The following is an 18,973-nucleotide window of genomic DNA, read 5'->3' as shown; positions in this document are numbered from 1 at the left end:
GTGAACAGCAGCTTCATCTGGGGATACAAAACACAGCTTTTATCTAAGGATCAGACTATCAAAGTAATGGCTTTTCTGTTACAGCTAACACATGAGCAATATATATTTTTTTTTTCTAGACGAAACATACAGAAAATGGCTTCTTTTAGGCTCCAAGCATGAAGAATGGATTTTGTTTTAGGTTCCTAAAATTAGCAATGAAATTCGCTCATTTGGAGAAGTTCCATAGATCAACACATAGGTATTTTTTTAGCGTCAAGCCGTAGGTGTTGTGTACCAGTGACTGTGTGGAGATACTTCTGAAGATGGTTTAGTATTTGAATTGTCTAGTCATTTCATTTTTAAGTTTGTTTCTGTAATTTTCATGTTCTTGGGCTGACAAGTTATTATAACACATGGGAAGTGGTGATAGTAAAAGGAGAGAATTAATACTTAGTTTAAAACTCCTGAGAACACTGATCACATCTGCTGTATTCCTATTATCAAAACCATAGCCTGTACAATGAGGTCTGTTGCTAGCAAACAGTACATGTAACAGTCTGCCCATGTGTTAGGTATATACTTGCTGTCATGTAATTTGTTTTTTTGTTCGCTTAATTGTAAGGCTCTGTAAGAAATGTTTTAATTGTTAACATTCTGTCTTTATCGTCAGATATTTTCAATACACAACTCCAATGAAAGTCTTAGTATTGTTGACTGGTATTTCCATAACTTTTTCTGCTCATTTGATGACTAAATGCAAGATGTCAGTTTCTAGTGATATTACAGCTGCACTCAAACACTAAATGTATCAGACATGACCATTTCTCCACGCTGCAACCAACCAGAAATGGCACAACAACAACAGAAATGTTCACTTAAGTTCTGGGCAAAGCTAGACCATTGTTCTCTTGTAACAGAGAGCTTGAAACTGCCAGTTTGGACAGAGGAATGAGCAACAGATTTCAGCTTTGATCCACATTACTTTAGACATGAAAGGTTCCCCATTATTCAGAAAATAATTTTGTGTGCAAAAACACTGGATCCACCCATGGCTAAAAAAGATGTCCTGTGCCAAGGCTGTATTAATAAAAACCTAACCACACAATTGGATTAACAGTTTATTCAAATCAAATGTCTCTGAATGCTGCAGATTTCATTTTCGTTCAGAAGAATAAATAGGCACATGCTGGCCGAGGCGAGGTTATTTCAAGCTGGAGTCCTCGAGAAAAGCTGCTCGCTGATGAACGCGCTGTGTCCCGTACTTGTTCCTCAGTGCATTCAGATCCTCGCTCCTCGTACTTCCTAACAACTCGTCATCCTCCTCACTCCACGCAGGGCACCCTGCAGGCAAAACACATATATATAGCTCAGCCAAAGATATTCGTTTGGTGATTAAACACCAGCAGTCATCTTATTTAGATTTTGTGAACTATTCTGAGATGAAACTTTTCAGGATTTATGTGCAATTGAGGATTTTCCTTTTATTAAAGGAAAAAATCAAAGTAGGCATCACTGAGTAGAACACTTAAAAACCATGCATAAATATACTTTCATTTAATTTTTAGACTTTTGAGAAAAGAGGCTCACCAGTACAACTACGACCTGAACCCGAAGTACCCCTGCTGTGCGCGCCAGCAGCTAGGCTATTTAAACAGGGTCACTGGAGTTCTTGCAAATGATATAGTAGGCCTACTGCATCAACAGTTCAAGCCATGGAAAATATATTTGCAATATGTCCAATTTCCAAGAAAAATATACTTCCACATCTTCTATCTGTCATAAGCCACAGTATTATACGAAAAATACCTTCAAAGTTAGAGAGCAATAGAGTAAATGTGACGTCACCTTGCTCTTGATAATGGAGACATGCTGAAGCTGTGTCCACGCGAAGTTTCACTAAACTTTTACTGCTTTGAAAAAATCTAAAAAAATATTTAATGCCAGTTTAAGATAATTTGAATGGTAGTCTTACAGTGGACATAAACATTATTCATGTGCTGTCTTTCACTTCAACAATTTGCGTTCTTGTGGCCAGGCAAATGATGTTACTCAAACAACTATATTGCTATAACATTAAAAATATACCTTACTGAATACATGCATAAAGGGTTTATTTATTCATTTGATTGGTGTTTTACGCCGTACTTAAGAATATTTCACTTATACGACGGCGGCCAGCATTATGGTGGGAGAAAACCGGACAGAGCCCAGGGGAAACCTACGTCCATCCGCAGGTTGCTGACAGACCTTCCCACTTATGGCCGGAGAGGACGCCAGTACGAGCTGGACCTGAACTCACAGCGACCGCATTGGTGAGAACTCATTCTGGGTCATTAAACTGCGCTAGCATACTAACCGACTGAGCCACGGAGGCCCCCCATAAAGGGTTTATATCTGGTCACAAAATGTGTGTCTGCCCATACCTGAAGTGTCTACCCCATAGAGAATCCAGTGCACTGTGTTGCGGAGGGAGCCACTGTTCGCCCACAGGGCCTGTAGAACATCACTGGGCGTCAGGCCAAATCTGCTGCTAAGCCTCTGTATTGAGAAGCACACTAACATGGAACACATGGATTGGCTGGCTGCTCAGTCAAATGATGGTAAACACATACATCATTTTGAAAATGAATTTATTACTTCTTTTCTGGCCCACATCAGTTCAGTGATCTGCTACTCAACTGAGGTCTTGGCCGTTAATTCACTTTTTCCAAGAATGTAGTCCTCTTGGTTATGTCTAAGATTTACGTCTGGCTCAACTTTTTATTCCATTTATGAACAACTGGTTCTCGGTCTAACCACAAATTGCATCTCTAGGAATTTTCTGGCTCAACTGAAGATTAAATGTGCTTTACACAAAAGCGCACAATCATGCGAGAGAACAATGCCTTCTGGATGGGTCAGGGTCTACTTACACGCATGCTCTTAACTCTGTAAACCTCACAAAACTATAAGTACATGTAGCCTACTTTAATACCAGGGCACAATCTCACCGCAATCCGTTTGGTGGGTTAGACGTAGTCCACCTGATTACAGACACCCTTGCCATGTGGCAATTTGGAGTGGATTACTTTAATTGACAGAACCTACAGAAACGAAAATCGGTTTTGTCTCTTCATCAATGATCAACTTAATAAATGTCATCTTCATAAAGTTAAACCTTACAGATGTCCTTACAGACAAAAGACAGAAAGAATGCACTGTTGCAAGCCTGATGCCCTCTCCCATGGTAAACTGCAGCGAAAAGTTTCATGCCCGCATGTTAAGGAGATGATACACAGTTTTGAAAACTTCATGAAAATTACTGAACACACGGGAAAAACTAAGAAGGAAGAATACATCTCTGTCAAGGTTATGTCAAAATTCAAAACTTTTAGACGTATTTTTGACCAATGGCAAGATTTAAAAGTCTACAAGAAGATAAAAGTTTAAAGCAATCTATTAATTAGCTAGTAATAAAAAAAATAACTTTTTTAATAATTAAAAAACTTGCTAATTAGAACATGCTCAACATTTAGTATCTGCTTTCAATGTTGTAGCTTTTATGTCAAATACATCCCTAATTAGTGTTTGTCTTAAGTGGCCTTTCCACCACAAAATGGTGTCTCACGATCAGGATTTATAATTTACATGATCTTCCTTACAATGTAGCACTGATGTCAGCCTTTTAGGTAACAGATCAGGTAAATGTGAATTCGGGAGTAAGTAAGAACCCCATTCACCACTGGCTGTCCTTAAGACCATGGTTTCTGTAGCAGGCAGACTGACTTTACCCCACCAAACAGTCAAAGCTTTTGTAGCTTTCATGTCACATAAATCTCCTACTAGTTAGTCCCCGCAGAATACAGACCCACACATATTGTGTCACCCAGCAAACACAAAGACAAGTTTCAAGCCAAACTGTATAAAGATTACAGATGTCACTAACCTTGATAATTTGACAATGTTTTTTGACCTCATCTGGACCAGAAGAGTTCTCTAGATCCGTCTCCCCTTCCTCTGGCAGAGATTCTGCTTGAGATTCTTAGAACAGCAAAAACAACAAGAATGATTTCATACCTTACACAATCTAAATGTGTCATGTTTTTCTTCTCCACAAGCTTTGTTCATAATAAACCATGAGCTTAACAAAGGATACATTAATGCTGTCAATGCTAAATCACCAAAAAATCAAGTTTCTGCTGAAATGTTGACACTATTACTGTCACAATACAAGAATTGATTAAATACAAGTTTGATTCATTGATCTGACCACCCAAACGATTGGCTCTTCTTTTCTGTGCAATATAAATGATTAGCTCTACTTCTTTGCACAGCCTGAACGATTAGTTCTTCTTCTCCGTACAACTAATGCTAAATACAAAGTGGAAAAATTAATTAAAGAGAGAAAAGCCAGATAAAGCTACATGTACTTTTTACCATGAATTCATGCAAGGTCTCGGAAAGGAGACAAGACCTTCCCACTTGCCTTGCCGTTATGATGGGAATTTGACAGAGCCAGATACCTTCCGTTTAGAAAAAAAGGACATACCTTGACTAGAGCCTGCATGATCAGTACCCATGACAAAGTCACTTAGAGCCTGAGGACCTGGGTTTGGCACGTACATGTCCTGACCCGTATCTTTATCACTTGCACCTGTGAGCATACAGCGCTTGAGAATTGAAGCACATACTCTACGACGTGACTGTGTTGTGAGATATTATATTACACACTAAACTGTGGGACTCAACAAGGATCTGTGCATTTTCTAAACTAGATATGCCAAAAATATTTTCCCCAAAAGTGCGGTTTTACAGGCAAATAAATGTCAAAACATGAAACATCATACTGTTATTTGTAGAACTCTCCTTCAATCTCTTCCTCAGTCTAGTAGACACACTGCCCTTCTTCTGAGGACTTCCCTTAGCAGGTGACTGAAACAGAGAACAAATTGTAAGCACTTTGTCAATTTTTATGCTATGCATCTATTTTATTAATTTCTTGACAGACATGATCATTTTACACAACAATGTTGATTTATTTGTTTACTTGATTGTTATTTAACTCAATCTGGAGCATTTTTCATTTACATCATGACAGTGAATATTAGGGACAGCAGAAAATGGAGTGCTCAAAGTAAACCACAGACCTTTGGCATGTTTGCTGGCTGGGAGGTACAAACTCTCTGATGCATGCTTTAATGGTGAAAGGCAAGCCATCTCTGGCAAACTTCATGCCAATCCACAGGAAAATGGCATCACTGACCTCTCAATGTTACCTTGGCCTCCAAAAAAATAGGAAACAGTGGGAACAAAATAGTCCCTGTCTGAGCACGGCATCACAGACCATAACAGAGCAGCTCATAGCCATCTGTTCAAGTTATTAGAAGAGAAACTCTTCCTAAAGCCCTGTCCAGACTATCCAACACTGTTCAACTTTTGTTGACTCAACAGCAAGTTGAACGCTGTTGAGGTAAACTGAGTGTCCGTCCACACTACAAATCAGAAAGGTCAACTGTCGTCGAGTGTTGAGCTGTGTTTTTTCACCAAACTTTCAATAAATTGCCGGGCAATTTCTATCTTTGTCCCCAGTGCATGAGACACAATGATTTTCTTTTGTCCCTGTCTCTGTAATCTTTAGAGAGAGAGAGTGTAGTACGGGCAAGTATATTTTTCATACTCCTATATCAACGAAACTGTCTCATTGTGAGATCAGTTTCTCTCTTTCACCTTTGGTGCTGCCACTTTGCCCAGGTCACGTTATTTCTACACGCTCGCTGATTGGCTACTTTCACTCAACTTCACTCAACTTGTTGACAAAAAATACACGTGCACATTTCCGATTCAACTGGACAGTCTTGTGTGCTGTTGAACAAAGTTGAGAAACTCGTCCAGACCACTCAACACGTCTCAACTTTTTCACTCAACTTTACGTTGACTCTTGTTGAGTCAACAAAAGTTGAGTGATGTTGGATAATCTGGACGGGGCTTAACAATGTCACTGTTCCTCAAGTTTAAAGCCAAAAAGAATGCAACAGAAATTGCAAAGATCTTCAGGTTATTTTGCACCCTCTGTGCAACTTTGACAACTCCATACCAAATAATAACTGAAATATGGATTTCACAAATCTGAGTGGGACAGATGGACATAATAACCCAACTTCACTGCTAATTTCTAAAATGCAAATCTTCCAAGTTCACTGTTGTCCCACCTGTTTATTTGGAGAGGCTGGCTGCAATGGTCTGTCTGGAGAGGCTGCTTGAGAACGTTCTGGGTTGGATTCTCGCCCTGTTGGTTTTTCAGGACTACTCTTTCTCTTCTGGCCTCGTGTGGGACTCGTGTGTTTTGGCATGGCCTGTTTACCCTTTGACATGATTCTCTGGCCACTCCCACTTTTTTTAAACGAATCATCAGACTTGGTGCTGATCTTTTTCCTGGGAGAACTCCTCAATGCTAGAACTGAGCTTCTGACGGGATTATCTCTCTTGTCAGACTGCTGACCGTGTCGTAATCTCAAACTCCGTCGCTCCACTTTCTGTAGGTTGCCTTTATCCTTGGCTTTCTCGTTTTGGTCTTTAGCTGGAGAACCGCTCACAGTTCTGTTTGTGATGTAAACATCTTCAGTAGATGTTTTCTCAGTATCAACATCTCCTTCTGTATCAACCACTGATATCCTGTACAGTTCTTTATCAAACTCATCCTCATCCGATTGGTCTAGTACTTCTGCAGCTTTGCTCTTTGATTGGCCAGTTCTGATTGTGCTTTCAGTATTGTTAGTCTCTAATGTACTGTCCAGTGATGATTGCTTTGTAATTTTAGGATCATGTGGTTCATCACTTCTTGAATGATTGTCAGGTTCTGGATGGTTGGACACCGCCTGTGTCTTTTTGGGGGTTGACTGACGAGGACTTCGACTGGAGGATCGTGTAGACATGCCGTCCATGAAGCCTGACAGCGGAGAAAATCCACGCACAGCCGGCTGACTTTTACCTGGCACTACAATGGAACCAACAACAACAGGATACCTTAATGTGACATCATGTATCAGATATCAAGACTTATTCATTTAAGTATTTGAGTAGTGCTATAACACTATGCTCAATAAGTTTTTACTTATACGATGGTGACCAGGTAAACATTGTTTAGGGGTGGGGGTACTAGAAGTGACAGAAGTAAATCACCAACCTTAGGCATCTACAAGCCATCTGTGGAGCCATGTGAGACCTTATTTTATGCAATCATAGTTAATTATTTACTTATTTATTCACTTGTTTGGTTTTGTATGCCGTACTCAATACTATTTCACTTATACGAAGGTCACCAGCTTTATGGTGGGAGGAAAAACCAGGCAGAGAATTTAACTAAAAAAAACACGCTTACATGATGACACAGCGCACGATGTTCAGCTGATATTTTTTTAACCGCCATCGTTCTCTGTTTGACAGCCTATTAACCATGCATAATCCATCCCAAACATGGATATTGAATGAGTGTTGTTCCGTACTACAATGACAATACATGTCAATATATGGCTATAATACTGGGTGTCCCAGAAGTCGTGCACCATCCTGATTTTCATTTTTTTTTTTTTTTGTGTTTCAGATTTAATACTGATTTTAAATTGCTTTCTCTCTTTCAGGGTTAATTATGGCTAATAAACTAACAGTACAGGAAAGAGTTGAAATGTTTTTTTATGGTTAGAAGAGATGGGGCAACACACCACTCTGTAGCTCAAGCATTCAACCTCAACCTGGATGGTGTGCGACTTCTGGGACACCCTGTATATTTTGAAGCAAACTATGTTTTTGTTGTTTGATTTTATTTACTAGTATTTATTGGATTGGTGTTTTATGCTGTACTCAAGAATATTTCGCTTTATTATACGACGGCGGCGGCCACCATTATGGTGGGAGGAAACTGGGAAGAGCCTGGGGGAAACCCATGACCATCCACTGTTTGATACAAACAGAACTCGAGCTATACATGCACAAATGACTCAAATTATTTTCACTTGTGCAAATCTTTATCTGGGTTGAACTTAAAGGAAATCTACCACTTCTGTGGTTTTTGTTTACAAACAACTCTACTGCTTGAATTTGATGTTCAGTCTGAATTTTGTGATGGGATACTTCTTTTACGTTCTGTGCTCTTGAGAGTATTGCTAATTATCACTACAAAAAGTTTTGGCATGTGACAGAGAAAAAAGTATACTTTAAGCCCTAGCTATGCTAAGGATGTTCCACCCAGTCACAATATAGACACCATGCTGACTAGGTCTGTCCTCACCACATAAACGCCACCGGAGAAATACTACGATCAAGTAAAATTACAATTATAACGAGGTGTTATTTCTATGGTACTAACTCTCCTGGCGCTCAGAATATCAGGAAGAAAAGGCCAAGTGCTACTCAGCCAGGTGTAAGTATAACGTGACTGGGTAAGGTGTCGTGTCTGACATTTTCGGCATGGTGTTCCACTGAGGCAGTAATGCATCGACATTGGTTTCTGCCTGCTTCAAGGAGAAACTGCCACAATATGACCAAACTAATAATGATATTAAACCTGAATGAAACCAACACACAAATATTATACTTTTTCGAAGCGAATACTGAAAAGTAAATGAAAATTTGAATATTCATAGATCAGAAATGTGTAAGTTTTAAACTCATTTATTATCATCTCTGACAGGGAGTATTTAGATTATTTGTAAAGCCAAGCCACCAAGTTTATGGCTGTAACTTTCTGCATCTTGCAGCTTTCAGATAATTGTTCTTAGAGTGAAATGCACTGTACCTTTAAAGAAGCTTTTAACCTTTGCTTGGCAGGTTTCAGTCATACAAATAAGAAGTATGCATAAAAGGAAAACTGTCAAACAGTAACTATGGCAAGAAGTTTCATGTGAAAAAATCTCATTAATTCCAGGTGTCACTGAACGCATACGCACATCTGCATTTCTCTACAAAGAATTCATTCTAAATACCAACATTTTTTAACATCACATACAGACTACTGTCTGATTTTCAAGTTACCACAGTGCTGATCAAGGATGTTGAATCAATTAAGAAGTCAATACATTGATACTGCTACATGTACTTGTACACATATATGATTCATGTCTGTCATTGTATACTAGGTTACTGTACACGATAAGTGTCCACATTTAGATATTCGGCCTAATTGCAGAGATTGGAACCAATTTAAACATGACATTACCAAAATGGTTCCAGAGAAACTCAAAATAATGAATTAAATTAGAGTTACTGCCCTGCCCGATCTCCTACCAGTCTCTGAGTACCCAGGCCAGGTCTGCCCTCACTTATGTCATTCCTTGGGTCTGGTTTGTCTTATAACCTTGGAATACATATCTAAACAATGTCAATATGCTGATGGATTCTAACTGTGCAAAAGCAAATACATGTATATTGCTGAATCAATTATAACCAGTAGTGGATGACTTAAAGGTTCTCATTCATGACACTAGATTTCACGAGACCAGACTTCAGTTTCGAAGTTTTTAGACAATGAATCTGATGCCTGATGATATATTTCCAGCTAATCTTCTAGCTTCTTCATCTGTCATCTAATTTGGCAATAACATTTCTGACTGTAAAGCACACTTATGTTCTATAAGGAAGCTAACACCCACCCAAGTATATTCCTGCCTGCTTTTGGATCCAACATGAAGTTTGAGTAAATTTACATGCCTGTATTAAGTTAAAACAAAATGAAGCTTTCAAAGCATGGGCCTGATAAAAAAGCAGTGTTCTCTTATGTCTTTGTTGGGCTGCCGAGTAATGTTCCGCTTGACTACAAACCTTCCAATGGTATGACGACATCCACCTCATTGACTTCATTGAGCCCCAAACCTTCTATAAACTTGAAGACGCTAACAAAACGGTTCTTCACTGATGTGTTATTACAACCCCATGTGGAGTAATTATCCTTTTCCATGAGAAATTGGATATTCAAGACTGCAGACATCAAAACTTCATTTACATGAGGCAGCGGCAAGCAGACGAGGAGGTGAAAGATAACAAGGTAGGGCATAGGAAAATGAAGAACACTGAACGATATTCAGAGAAGCATGTTTGATGATAACCAGAAATTACAACACCAATGTGCATAGCCTTTATAAACTGAGAACATTGACAAAACCTGGTTTTGGATTGATCAGTTCGTGATGTAGAGTAACTCCCATGTTATGCCGACAATGTTTTCACTGCCGAATGTGAGTGAGTGCGTGCTTGGGGTTTAACGTCGTACTCAACAATTTTGTCGTCATATGACGACGAAGGAATCATTAGGGTGCATGTACATGTAATGTGCCTCCTTGTTGCAGGACGGATTTCCACCGCTCTTTTATTTAGTGCTGCTTCACTGAGACGACTTACCGAAGGCAAGTAAGCCGCCCCGCATGTAATTATGAATAAATGATAAATCTGGACACTAATCCTATAGTATGCTTTTTGACATGATAATTATCTTTAGTCAATCATGATATATAATAATTCAGCAAATTTCAGTAATGGTGACTATCTGCCCGATAACAATCCTAATTTTACGACCAAACCTGCAGCAGAGCTGACCTGGTGATGTTCTAGCATCGGCTGTTAATCCAGTCAGAGCAGAAATCCAGGGCTTGGGGATGTTGTAACTACGAATGTTGGGAAGGATCTGCTTCTTAAAACGGTCTTTCATTGATTGGTAGGTATGGTCTGTGATCTGAAGCAGAGAACGAATCAATGAATGATTAGGGCAATATTTCAGGCAGACTATGGAGAAAAAAGGATATTAACTTTTAGATCTGAAAAGAAGAATTGACCCAAGGCAGATGGCAAGAAAAAACACAATTTATTTGAATACCTTGAGTACATCCTCAGAAAAAGCAATCGCTATATAAATGGTACAACTAAACAGCTGAATTGCGGATATGTCATACGCTGTGTGCTCAGAACATACAACCATACCACAATACTGGGCCAATGGGCCCTCAGCCTCTGTCAATCTGCAAACCAACTTTTCTCTGTGTGTTTTAACCCATCAACACCCTGCCCCCAACATCACCCACCTAAAGCCAACATTTGAGCCTATATCTTGAAATTCTTTTTACTTAATCTGGGCGTGGCTAATTTTGGTATGACAGTTTTGTACACCCGTAAATATCATGTAATCTGATTTTGAAATGTTGCCTTTAAGTTCATTCTCTTGACAATTTTGACAGAAATTAAATGGAAATATCATAAAAGTGATACGAATGAATCCATCTGGAATAGAGCTATAAACACCATGGTTTGAAATGATATATGATGAATCACAATGTTTAACCTGAATAACAGAAGTCCTGAAAAACAAAACATTCAGCCATTTTCATACAATTTACTTCATGTGATGTGATAATGTTTATCATGTGACGCTGAATCAGGCAGGTAGCATGTCGAGTAAGGCAATTATACTGGAATGACATCAAGGGCATTTGAAAATACATCAACATCAGTGACTATGGGCAAGACCATGTGTTCTTAAGCGATGGCAAAAGTGAAAACTGTGGAAAACGTTCGTTTCAGTAGGATCCTAGAGACACTTTATACAATGGCTATTTTAATATACTGCAATTTTCTCACAACTGAGGAAAGCAACACAGACTATCTCATTCCTTAGCATTTAACCGTGTTTTCATGCATTCATCAATCCATACATATATGTAATATACATGAGTAAAAACCTGATTTGATGTCACTGGTCCCAATACTGCCAAAAAGGGTAGAATCAAAACTAGGCATTATAAAATGCCTAGATTGAAAAAATTTTAAAAATAAATCTTTTATGGACATGCGAGTGAATGGTCTTTTCATCTGACATATGCTGTTAATGTTTTCTTTGTCTTTAAATGAGAGTATTTCCAAACAAACCTGTTTCTGATAAAATTTTGTTTCAGTTATAAAAATGTGTACTCCACTTCAACTGTGTTAGGGTTTCCGTGCTTCAACAACGACAACTACCTTTAAAATCTCCATGTCTTTCCAGACTGCATTGCCTTTCATTCTTGCATAGCGATGTTCCTCCATCAGAAACTTGATGATGTTTCTGTCGTCGGCTAGACTGAACTTCTTACGGCTTAAACAGAAATTTATAAGAGAAAGTTAAACATATCATTTTAAGAGATTTCCTCTCATTTAGATTTACTGCACACAAGACTTCGAAAAAACTATAACACAAACACACACAAAAACTAACAGGCTACCAGAGGAAAATACTGACACCTTAAGATGGACCATATAAATTTTCCCATGTAAGACCACAGAAAAGTTTTCAATGCATTATTGTCAAGAAATATGGATGAGAAACTGTTCCTTTATGCCATGAAGTCATAACGGTAAATGGAGTGAATTTTGAAGATAAGTGTAACCCATTCCATTGTTGACTGATCTCCAACTCTGGCAAAGAACAAGTTTGTACTGGGCCATAAATGTACAGTTCTACCAGTGCTAAATCTATGTCTGAATCTTTGGAATAAAGGTTTATACACCAATACCAATTCACTAAGCTGCATTAATTAATTAATTTTGCATTTAATACTTTGAGTCCTTTGCATTTGGAGTTCTATGCGGTACTCACAAATATTTGACCATTAGTGGCCTTTATTATGGTGGCTGGAAACCTGGAAACCCACGATCAGCCACAAGTTTCTGACAGACCTTCCCATAAATGACTGAAAGGAAAACCAGCTTGATCTGGACTAGAACTCGTAGGTTATTGTGCTGTCTTAGTATGCTAACCACTAAGCCATACAGGCCCCTGTTGGGGTACATTTCATGTAATTTGACACACTGGCCCTAAATGATCAAAATGATCGGACCGACATGTGAACAAGACTATACAACAGCTTGCAAATCTGGCTCTACAGCATTTGTACAATACCACTTGTTGTGACAAAGCTGCAGACCTTGATATACTTAGCTGGAAATGGCCTTTGTCAGCTTTTCATACATCCAATCCCATTCTTTGGTGCCATTTGTGTGTCCAGGTTAAACGAAAGTGTTGGAGAAGCTATAGATGTACACTGACTTCACAGTTTATGAATAACCTACATTTGGAGTTTATTACACTATCATACATGTATCGGAATTGAGGCCACTGCCTACCCTTTGCGATCCCTTGATACAGTCTTGATTATCACTGATGCATGTGACAAATCATCATCGACATCCCCTATCTCACCAGACATGTCAGCTTTGCTCCTGGTAGTCACTCTGTACAACAAAAAACATTGTGTTCATGTATGATGGTAAGTCTAGACGATGAAATTTACCAAACAAGCCTGTGAAAAGTGGGGGGAAAAAACATGTACTTCACAAATGTAGAGTGTCTATGACTGAACTGGCGTGTACATGTATATGTACATCACAGGAACCATAAGGTATCATCGCGACACAATCTCAAATAGTACGGTAAATGACCAAGTTTTGCATGTCAGTTTACTTTCGCATGGACAGTAAAGTTGACAGTTGACAGCCAGATGACAGAAGAGGGTGATTAGCCCCTGCTTGTTTCATTACCTGGTATGGCTGTTGATCTGCGCCAAGTTAATTCACTGTCAGCGAGGTGTGCACGTCTTAAGTTTGAAGTCAGGAGATGACTATTACAAACCTGTAAATTCCAAACACTGTCTGATAGTATGGCCATACAAAACTATGTGCAATATACCCTGCACGAGTCGATTTTAATGGCCAACTATTGTTTAGGATACATGGAAGTCACCTCATAGCATTATCTGGTAAATTGTTGTTTGTTCAGGAGGGAGGAAACCTGGCAGTGCACTGAGGAAACCAGCGACCATCAGCTGATTGCTGACAGACCTTCTCACACACGACCGGAGGGGCAGCCAGCATGAGCTGAATTCACAGCGACTGCACTGGTGAGAGACTTCTGGGTCATTCTGTTGCGGTCTTTCATTGATTGGTTAACCACTAGACAGCAAGGCAAAAAGACATTCCTTCCGTCTTCCTCCTTTTGACTAAGCTGCAGTCAAACCAAAAGAGATGGATTCCGTCCTTTCATCTTCCTGAACAACAGACAGTCTCCTGTCTAAGCCATTACATAGCCTACTTAGTTGGCAATCAAGGAAGTCTCCCTAAAGAAGATCGCATGACCAATAATTCTGTGTAGCACATTATATCAGATTTTATGCCAATAACTAGACAGTAGATGATACATTACCTATAGTTGGCCATGTCTAGTAGTTTATTTTCCGTAATACAATCGTCTATGTAACGTGTGGAAAGACAGTTACCAGATGTTATGGTGCAGTCATCAGTCGCTAGCCTACAATAACACATGAGAATGATGGAGATTTAGCAGTTATAAGATTGTTTCCTTTGCTCTGTATTCAATTATTATGTAGATTTGATTGGGCCCCAATCAATAGCACCTGCATATAACCTTGGAAGAGGTGCACACCTTAATAAATGTAGCCTTGATACAACAAGCAAAAAGCTAGATTAAAACACATGGACTTGGTCACACTGGTCAGTGGTTTATATTGATTGATTGGTTGGTGCTTAATGCTATGCTCCAGCATGTCTCACTTTCATTACAGAGGTCAAAGTGCCCAATGTAAACCCCAACCTACCCAAATATTCCTGACAAGCAACATGACTTAAACTAGTGACCAACAACAGTGACAGCTGGACAAGAAAATACTCAGACTGTACACAACAAAATTCCTTAAAAAATAAAGGGGCTTTTAATAAAGCTACAGCCATAGCCAAACATTCCCAGGAACATGTACTGAAAAAAAAACACAAAGTCAAAGCTTCTAGAATTTCACTCTTTCCATGCCTTCCTGTTGGATAAGATCACATACATTCCTGCACTATGTGATTATGTGCATATACTTGTGCTACAGTATTGTTTACATTTCTGACTTGACATCTCGTTAACTACATCAAGTATATGTGCATTCCAACATTCATTAAGTGTGAAGCTGAAGCCTAATTACGTACTGGAATTTTTCAGAACATGCACAACAAGATGGTCAAGGGTTTCCTCCCACCCTCATGCCGGTCATATAAGTGAAATATTTTTCAATGCACCTTAAAAACTTCATTATCATAATTAGGTTATACATGTATCACTTATTAAATAAAACCAAAACTAACCGGATAGCATTTTGATCCCCAATGCTCGTCAACTCTCCTCCTCCATGCTGAAAAACAGACAGACTAACATACTACAACTAATAATTTACAAAACAGCATTGCCACTGGTTGATCAAACAGGTTCAAATGTTGACTTACAATTGTCAGAGCTGCAAACTATATGCCCACACGGAGTAAATATAACTTAAACCCTGCGCAGCTGAATTACTGCATTGACTAATGTAATTTTCTCTGTGCCCTTTTATACCCTGCACAAGTGAATCACTGCGCCAACTGATATCATTTTTTGTTGTGATGCCCTATTCTATCACACGACATCGTGACGTCACTCTACCATACCAGTGCTGTATGCTGTTGACATGGCCTACATTATTTTTCTCAGCTTAGCTTTACATGAATGCATGAATGGCTTCCTATTTGTAAATATTGTTGGGACAAAACTGGTATCCCCATGTTGAGAAGGACAATGGGGATTTAAATCAAGGGTTTAAATCTCCATATACCCTTCCCAGCATGCAGATAACCCATACTGTCCTTACATCATCTGTGATTCTCGCAATTGGCTGATCAGGCAGGTTAAAATGTTGACATACACTTGTCAAAGCTGCAGGCCATGCTCACATGGGGTGTATGAAATTCAAACCCTACGCAGCTTATAATTACACAAAACTGGATTTCTACTTGATAAATATTGTATGGATAAAATCGTTATCCACATGTTGAGAAAGGTATAGGGGGAATTAAACCCTTTGCATGAAATTTTACCCATTGCAGCTCAAGGTTAAACTTGCACACCCAGGGTTTAAATCTCCTAGCTCTGCTCCATGATCTGGTTGTCTATAATCCCTGTCCATTTTTGCGTCCAAAGAACGTCAGTCTAGTGATGTGCTTCACCTTGCAGTGGCCCAAAACTTCTCTGTGTACATGGCTAACACAGCTCATCTCAGCAAATACTTGGAGACAGCCAACCACGCCTTCCCCTTTCCCCACATAGGCCTCCAAATGGCGTAACATGATAAGTAAAGAAGTTCCAAGTGTTGATGAGCAATTTATTTATTTATTTGACTGGTGTTTTACATGGTACTCAAGAATGTTTCACTTATTCGATTGCGGTCAGCATTATGGTGCGAGAAAACCAGGCAGAGCCCGGGGGAAACCCACGACCATCAACAGGTAGCTGGCAAACCTTCCCACGCATGGCCAGAGAGGAAGTGAACTCACAGCGACCATATTGGTGAGAGGCTCCTGGGTGATTACGCTGCGCTAGGCCCCTAACCAACTGAGCCACGGAGGCCCCGTTATTAGCTGAGCAATTATACGTGAAATTTCAAACATGGTGCATGACTGAAAGATGATGGTAGTAGGTTATGAGAAGTTAGTCCAACAAGCTTGCAAGGCAAAGCATATCACTAGACTGACACATCAGACGCAGAAATGGACAGGGGTTTAGGGGCAGCCACGTTATGCAGTGGACAACAACAGTATGCTATATGTTCAGAACAGCACACCACAGAGTGCAGGGCTGTGCGGCTACACAAACATAGCCACATAAAGCTCTAAATACCCTTCTCAACACGCAGATAACTTGCAACACTCAAGCTCAAGAAACAACCACAACAACAACACTCGAACTTGGTACATGTCTCAATTCAACCAAATATTCTTTCAAAAATTGCATACTTCAATAAGAGGCCTTAGTCTTTTCTTCTCAGCACATGGTCTGAGGAGGAAAACCATTGACGAGCCATCCTCGGCGGTAAATAACACAGAGCTATGTTTAAGTTCTAGCGCCATCGTCTGCACATCGTCTCGCCCTAATCATCCACCAGGTGGCGCTGTCGGCTCGCCGAATGATTGACCTTACAGGTGAGCCGGTTGGACGCGACACATCTGATTCAATCATCAGAACTCTTCGCAGGTTCCACTAGGTCATACAACTCCTATCGTGACGCGATTCGATTACCTTGTAACGGATCGCACGTGACATTCTACCACTGCCTCTGTGCTTCGTTAGGCGGAGACAACCAACCGTGTTTTTATCTGGGAGCCCCAGTCGTTATCAGCATCAAGTCGATTTGGTGACATTGAAAGGACACCTTAGGAATGACGGAACCAAATGTAGATCCCCAACTGCAGAGGTTTATCATGGCCGAAACCCAGAAGCAGAAATTCCAGCAGTTGGTGCATGGACTCACGGATCAGTGCTGGGAGACGTGTGTGGACAAACCAGGGCAAAAACTGGATCACAAGACAGAAGGCTGCTTGTTGAACTGTGTCGAGAGGTTCATAGACACTACTAACTATATGGTGAACAGGCTGGACAGTAGCAAGATGCATGTGTCCTCGTACAGTATGTCAGAATAGGGCATGCAACACTCCTATTTAGATTTGAAAAAGGCCCATCATTATTAGGGATCCCGTTCTCCTGAACGGGATCCCTATTGTAATCGTTCTGTTTTTTCTTATTAGGGATCCCGTTCTCCCGAACGGGATCCCTATTGTAATCGTTCTGTTTTTTCTTATTATTATTATTATTATTTTTTTTTCACCGACTTTGTTAGCAAGGAAACTTTTTTACTGTTCAACATAGAGGTCTGAAATTTTGCACACATATTTTGGCGGAGATTTTCCAGGGATAAATTCTCCATTTTTTTTTCATGTCACGTGGTTCGGCCGCCATGTTGGATTTTGTGTAAAACCTTTAAAAATCTTCTTCTCTAGAACCACTGAACCGATCGTTTTCAAATTTGACATGCAACTAGTAGGTCACGAGTTCTTTAAAGTTTGCGAAAATGGTTTACTTCCGGTCAAAACTCTGGAAGCTCGCCATTGGTCGAATTTGTGACGTCACAAAAAGTTCTCAAAGTTCAATTGTTCTCAACGAATTCTGATGTATCTTGAGCTGCTGATTCCGAATCTGCTTGTATTTTTTGCATATCTGTGTAACTTTTTGAGATATTAGCAAAAAACTGAAAAAAGTTACGTAATTTCAATGGCCTTTTAATCCAGAACTATAAGAGCTAGAAATGTGCAACCTGCACGAAAATGTAGCCCAAGACATGCTCTTTCGATCATTCGTCAACGGATTTGAGCTCCGATCAATAGTTTTCTCGCCAGAAGCGTTTAAATGACAACACCGTTTTTCGCTTAGAAAAAGATGGGAATCCTATTGCTTTAACATGGAATTAGATGGGGACTGGACTGGGTTTGTAGTATTTGACCTGATGCTTTCGGCTACACTGTCCGTGATCTCCCGAAACGATTGCAGGATGACATTCAGCTATAGAGTACTCTATTAGGTCGCGTAGAATTCTAACTACAAAAGCAAACGACGTGGACCTCTAAAAGTTAGTTTTGTTTTCAGTAGGCCTTGTCTTCGATTGGCTATGTTTAGCACTTTGACGTCCCCATGTTATATGATGCATTTTGAATGCATTTGTGACTAGGATGAACACACGAACATTGTAAGTATACTACCAGACGTAGCTTGACGTCCTAATCATGAATTTGGACATATTTTTTTCCGGCGACGTACAGTTTTTCCGCATAATTGCCATCAAAAGGCGATAAAGCGGAAGTTTTGACCATATTTGGAGGTCTGGTGAGAGATAACCGTTACAGCTGTAAAGCTGAAAATCACTGAGTTCAAAGCGTTACACATGTACTCTATGTCTGCTAATACTCTTTGAACTATGTCAACAAACACAAGACATGCACGTTTTCAAAGAATGTCCTAAGGCAGATTTACCACATTCGGCACATTTCCATAAGCTTGCTTTTACAAGGGCCGTGTATTATTGGTTGGGGAAAACGTCATCGATCCGATCCGGGATCCCGGCCTAGGATCTGCTATTCG

The 18,973-nt window shown here is 39.7% G+C and overlaps 2 protein-coding genes across 3 annotated transcripts; both read right to left on the bottom strand.

Annotated features, from left to right (window-relative positions):
- Nucleotides 1–1,087: 1,087 nt before the first annotated feature.
- LOC135473387 (uncharacterized) lies at nucleotides 1,088–5,117 on the bottom strand. Its single transcript, XM_064753238.1, has 6 exons — nucleotides 5,109–5,117; nucleotides 4,809–4,893; nucleotides 4,511–4,615; nucleotides 3,908–4,002; nucleotides 2,406–2,520; nucleotides 1,088–1,323 (listed from the first exon to the last, which is right to left on the bottom strand). The coding sequence occupies exons 1-6, from the start codon at nucleotides 5,115–5,117 to the stop codon at nucleotides 1,184–1,186; spliced, it is 549 nt and encodes a 182-aa protein (XP_064609308.1). The 3' UTR covers nucleotides 1,088–1,183.
- Nucleotides 5,118–6,140: 1,023 nt separating this feature from the next.
- On the bottom strand, nucleotides 6,141–16,936 carry LOC135473885 (telomeric repeat-binding factor 2-interacting protein 1-like). 2 transcript variants are annotated; one of them, XM_064753815.1, is made up of 7 exons: nucleotides 16,798–16,930; nucleotides 15,118–15,164; nucleotides 14,177–14,281; nucleotides 13,102–13,209; nucleotides 11,959–12,073; nucleotides 10,546–10,681; nucleotides 6,141–6,955 (listed from the first exon to the last, which is right to left on the bottom strand). In XM_064753815.1, the coding sequence occupies exons 1-7, from the start codon at nucleotides 16,909–16,911 to the stop codon at nucleotides 6,156–6,158; spliced, it is 1,425 nt and encodes a 474-aa protein (XP_064609885.1). In that variant the 5' UTR covers nucleotides 16,912–16,930; the 3' UTR covers nucleotides 6,141–6,155. The 2 variants fall into 2 exon arrangements, with proteins under 2 accessions (XP_064609885.1, XP_064609886.1); XM_064753816.1 differs by lacking the exon at nucleotides 15,118–15,164 and having other exon boundaries at nucleotides 16,798–16,936.
- Between the last annotated feature and the right edge of the window lie 2,037 nt (nucleotides 16,937–18,973).

Source organism: Liolophura sinensis, chromosome 8 (genome assembly GCF_032854445.1).
Source record: "Liolophura sinensis isolate JHLJ2023 chromosome 8, CUHK_Ljap_v2, whole genome shotgun sequence".
Classification (NCBI taxonomy): Eukaryota; Metazoa; Mollusca; class Polyplacophora; order Chitonida; family Chitonidae; genus Liolophura; species Liolophura sinensis.
Note: the sequence above shows the minus strand (reverse complement) of the source record. Positions and strands in the feature narration are given on the sequence as shown.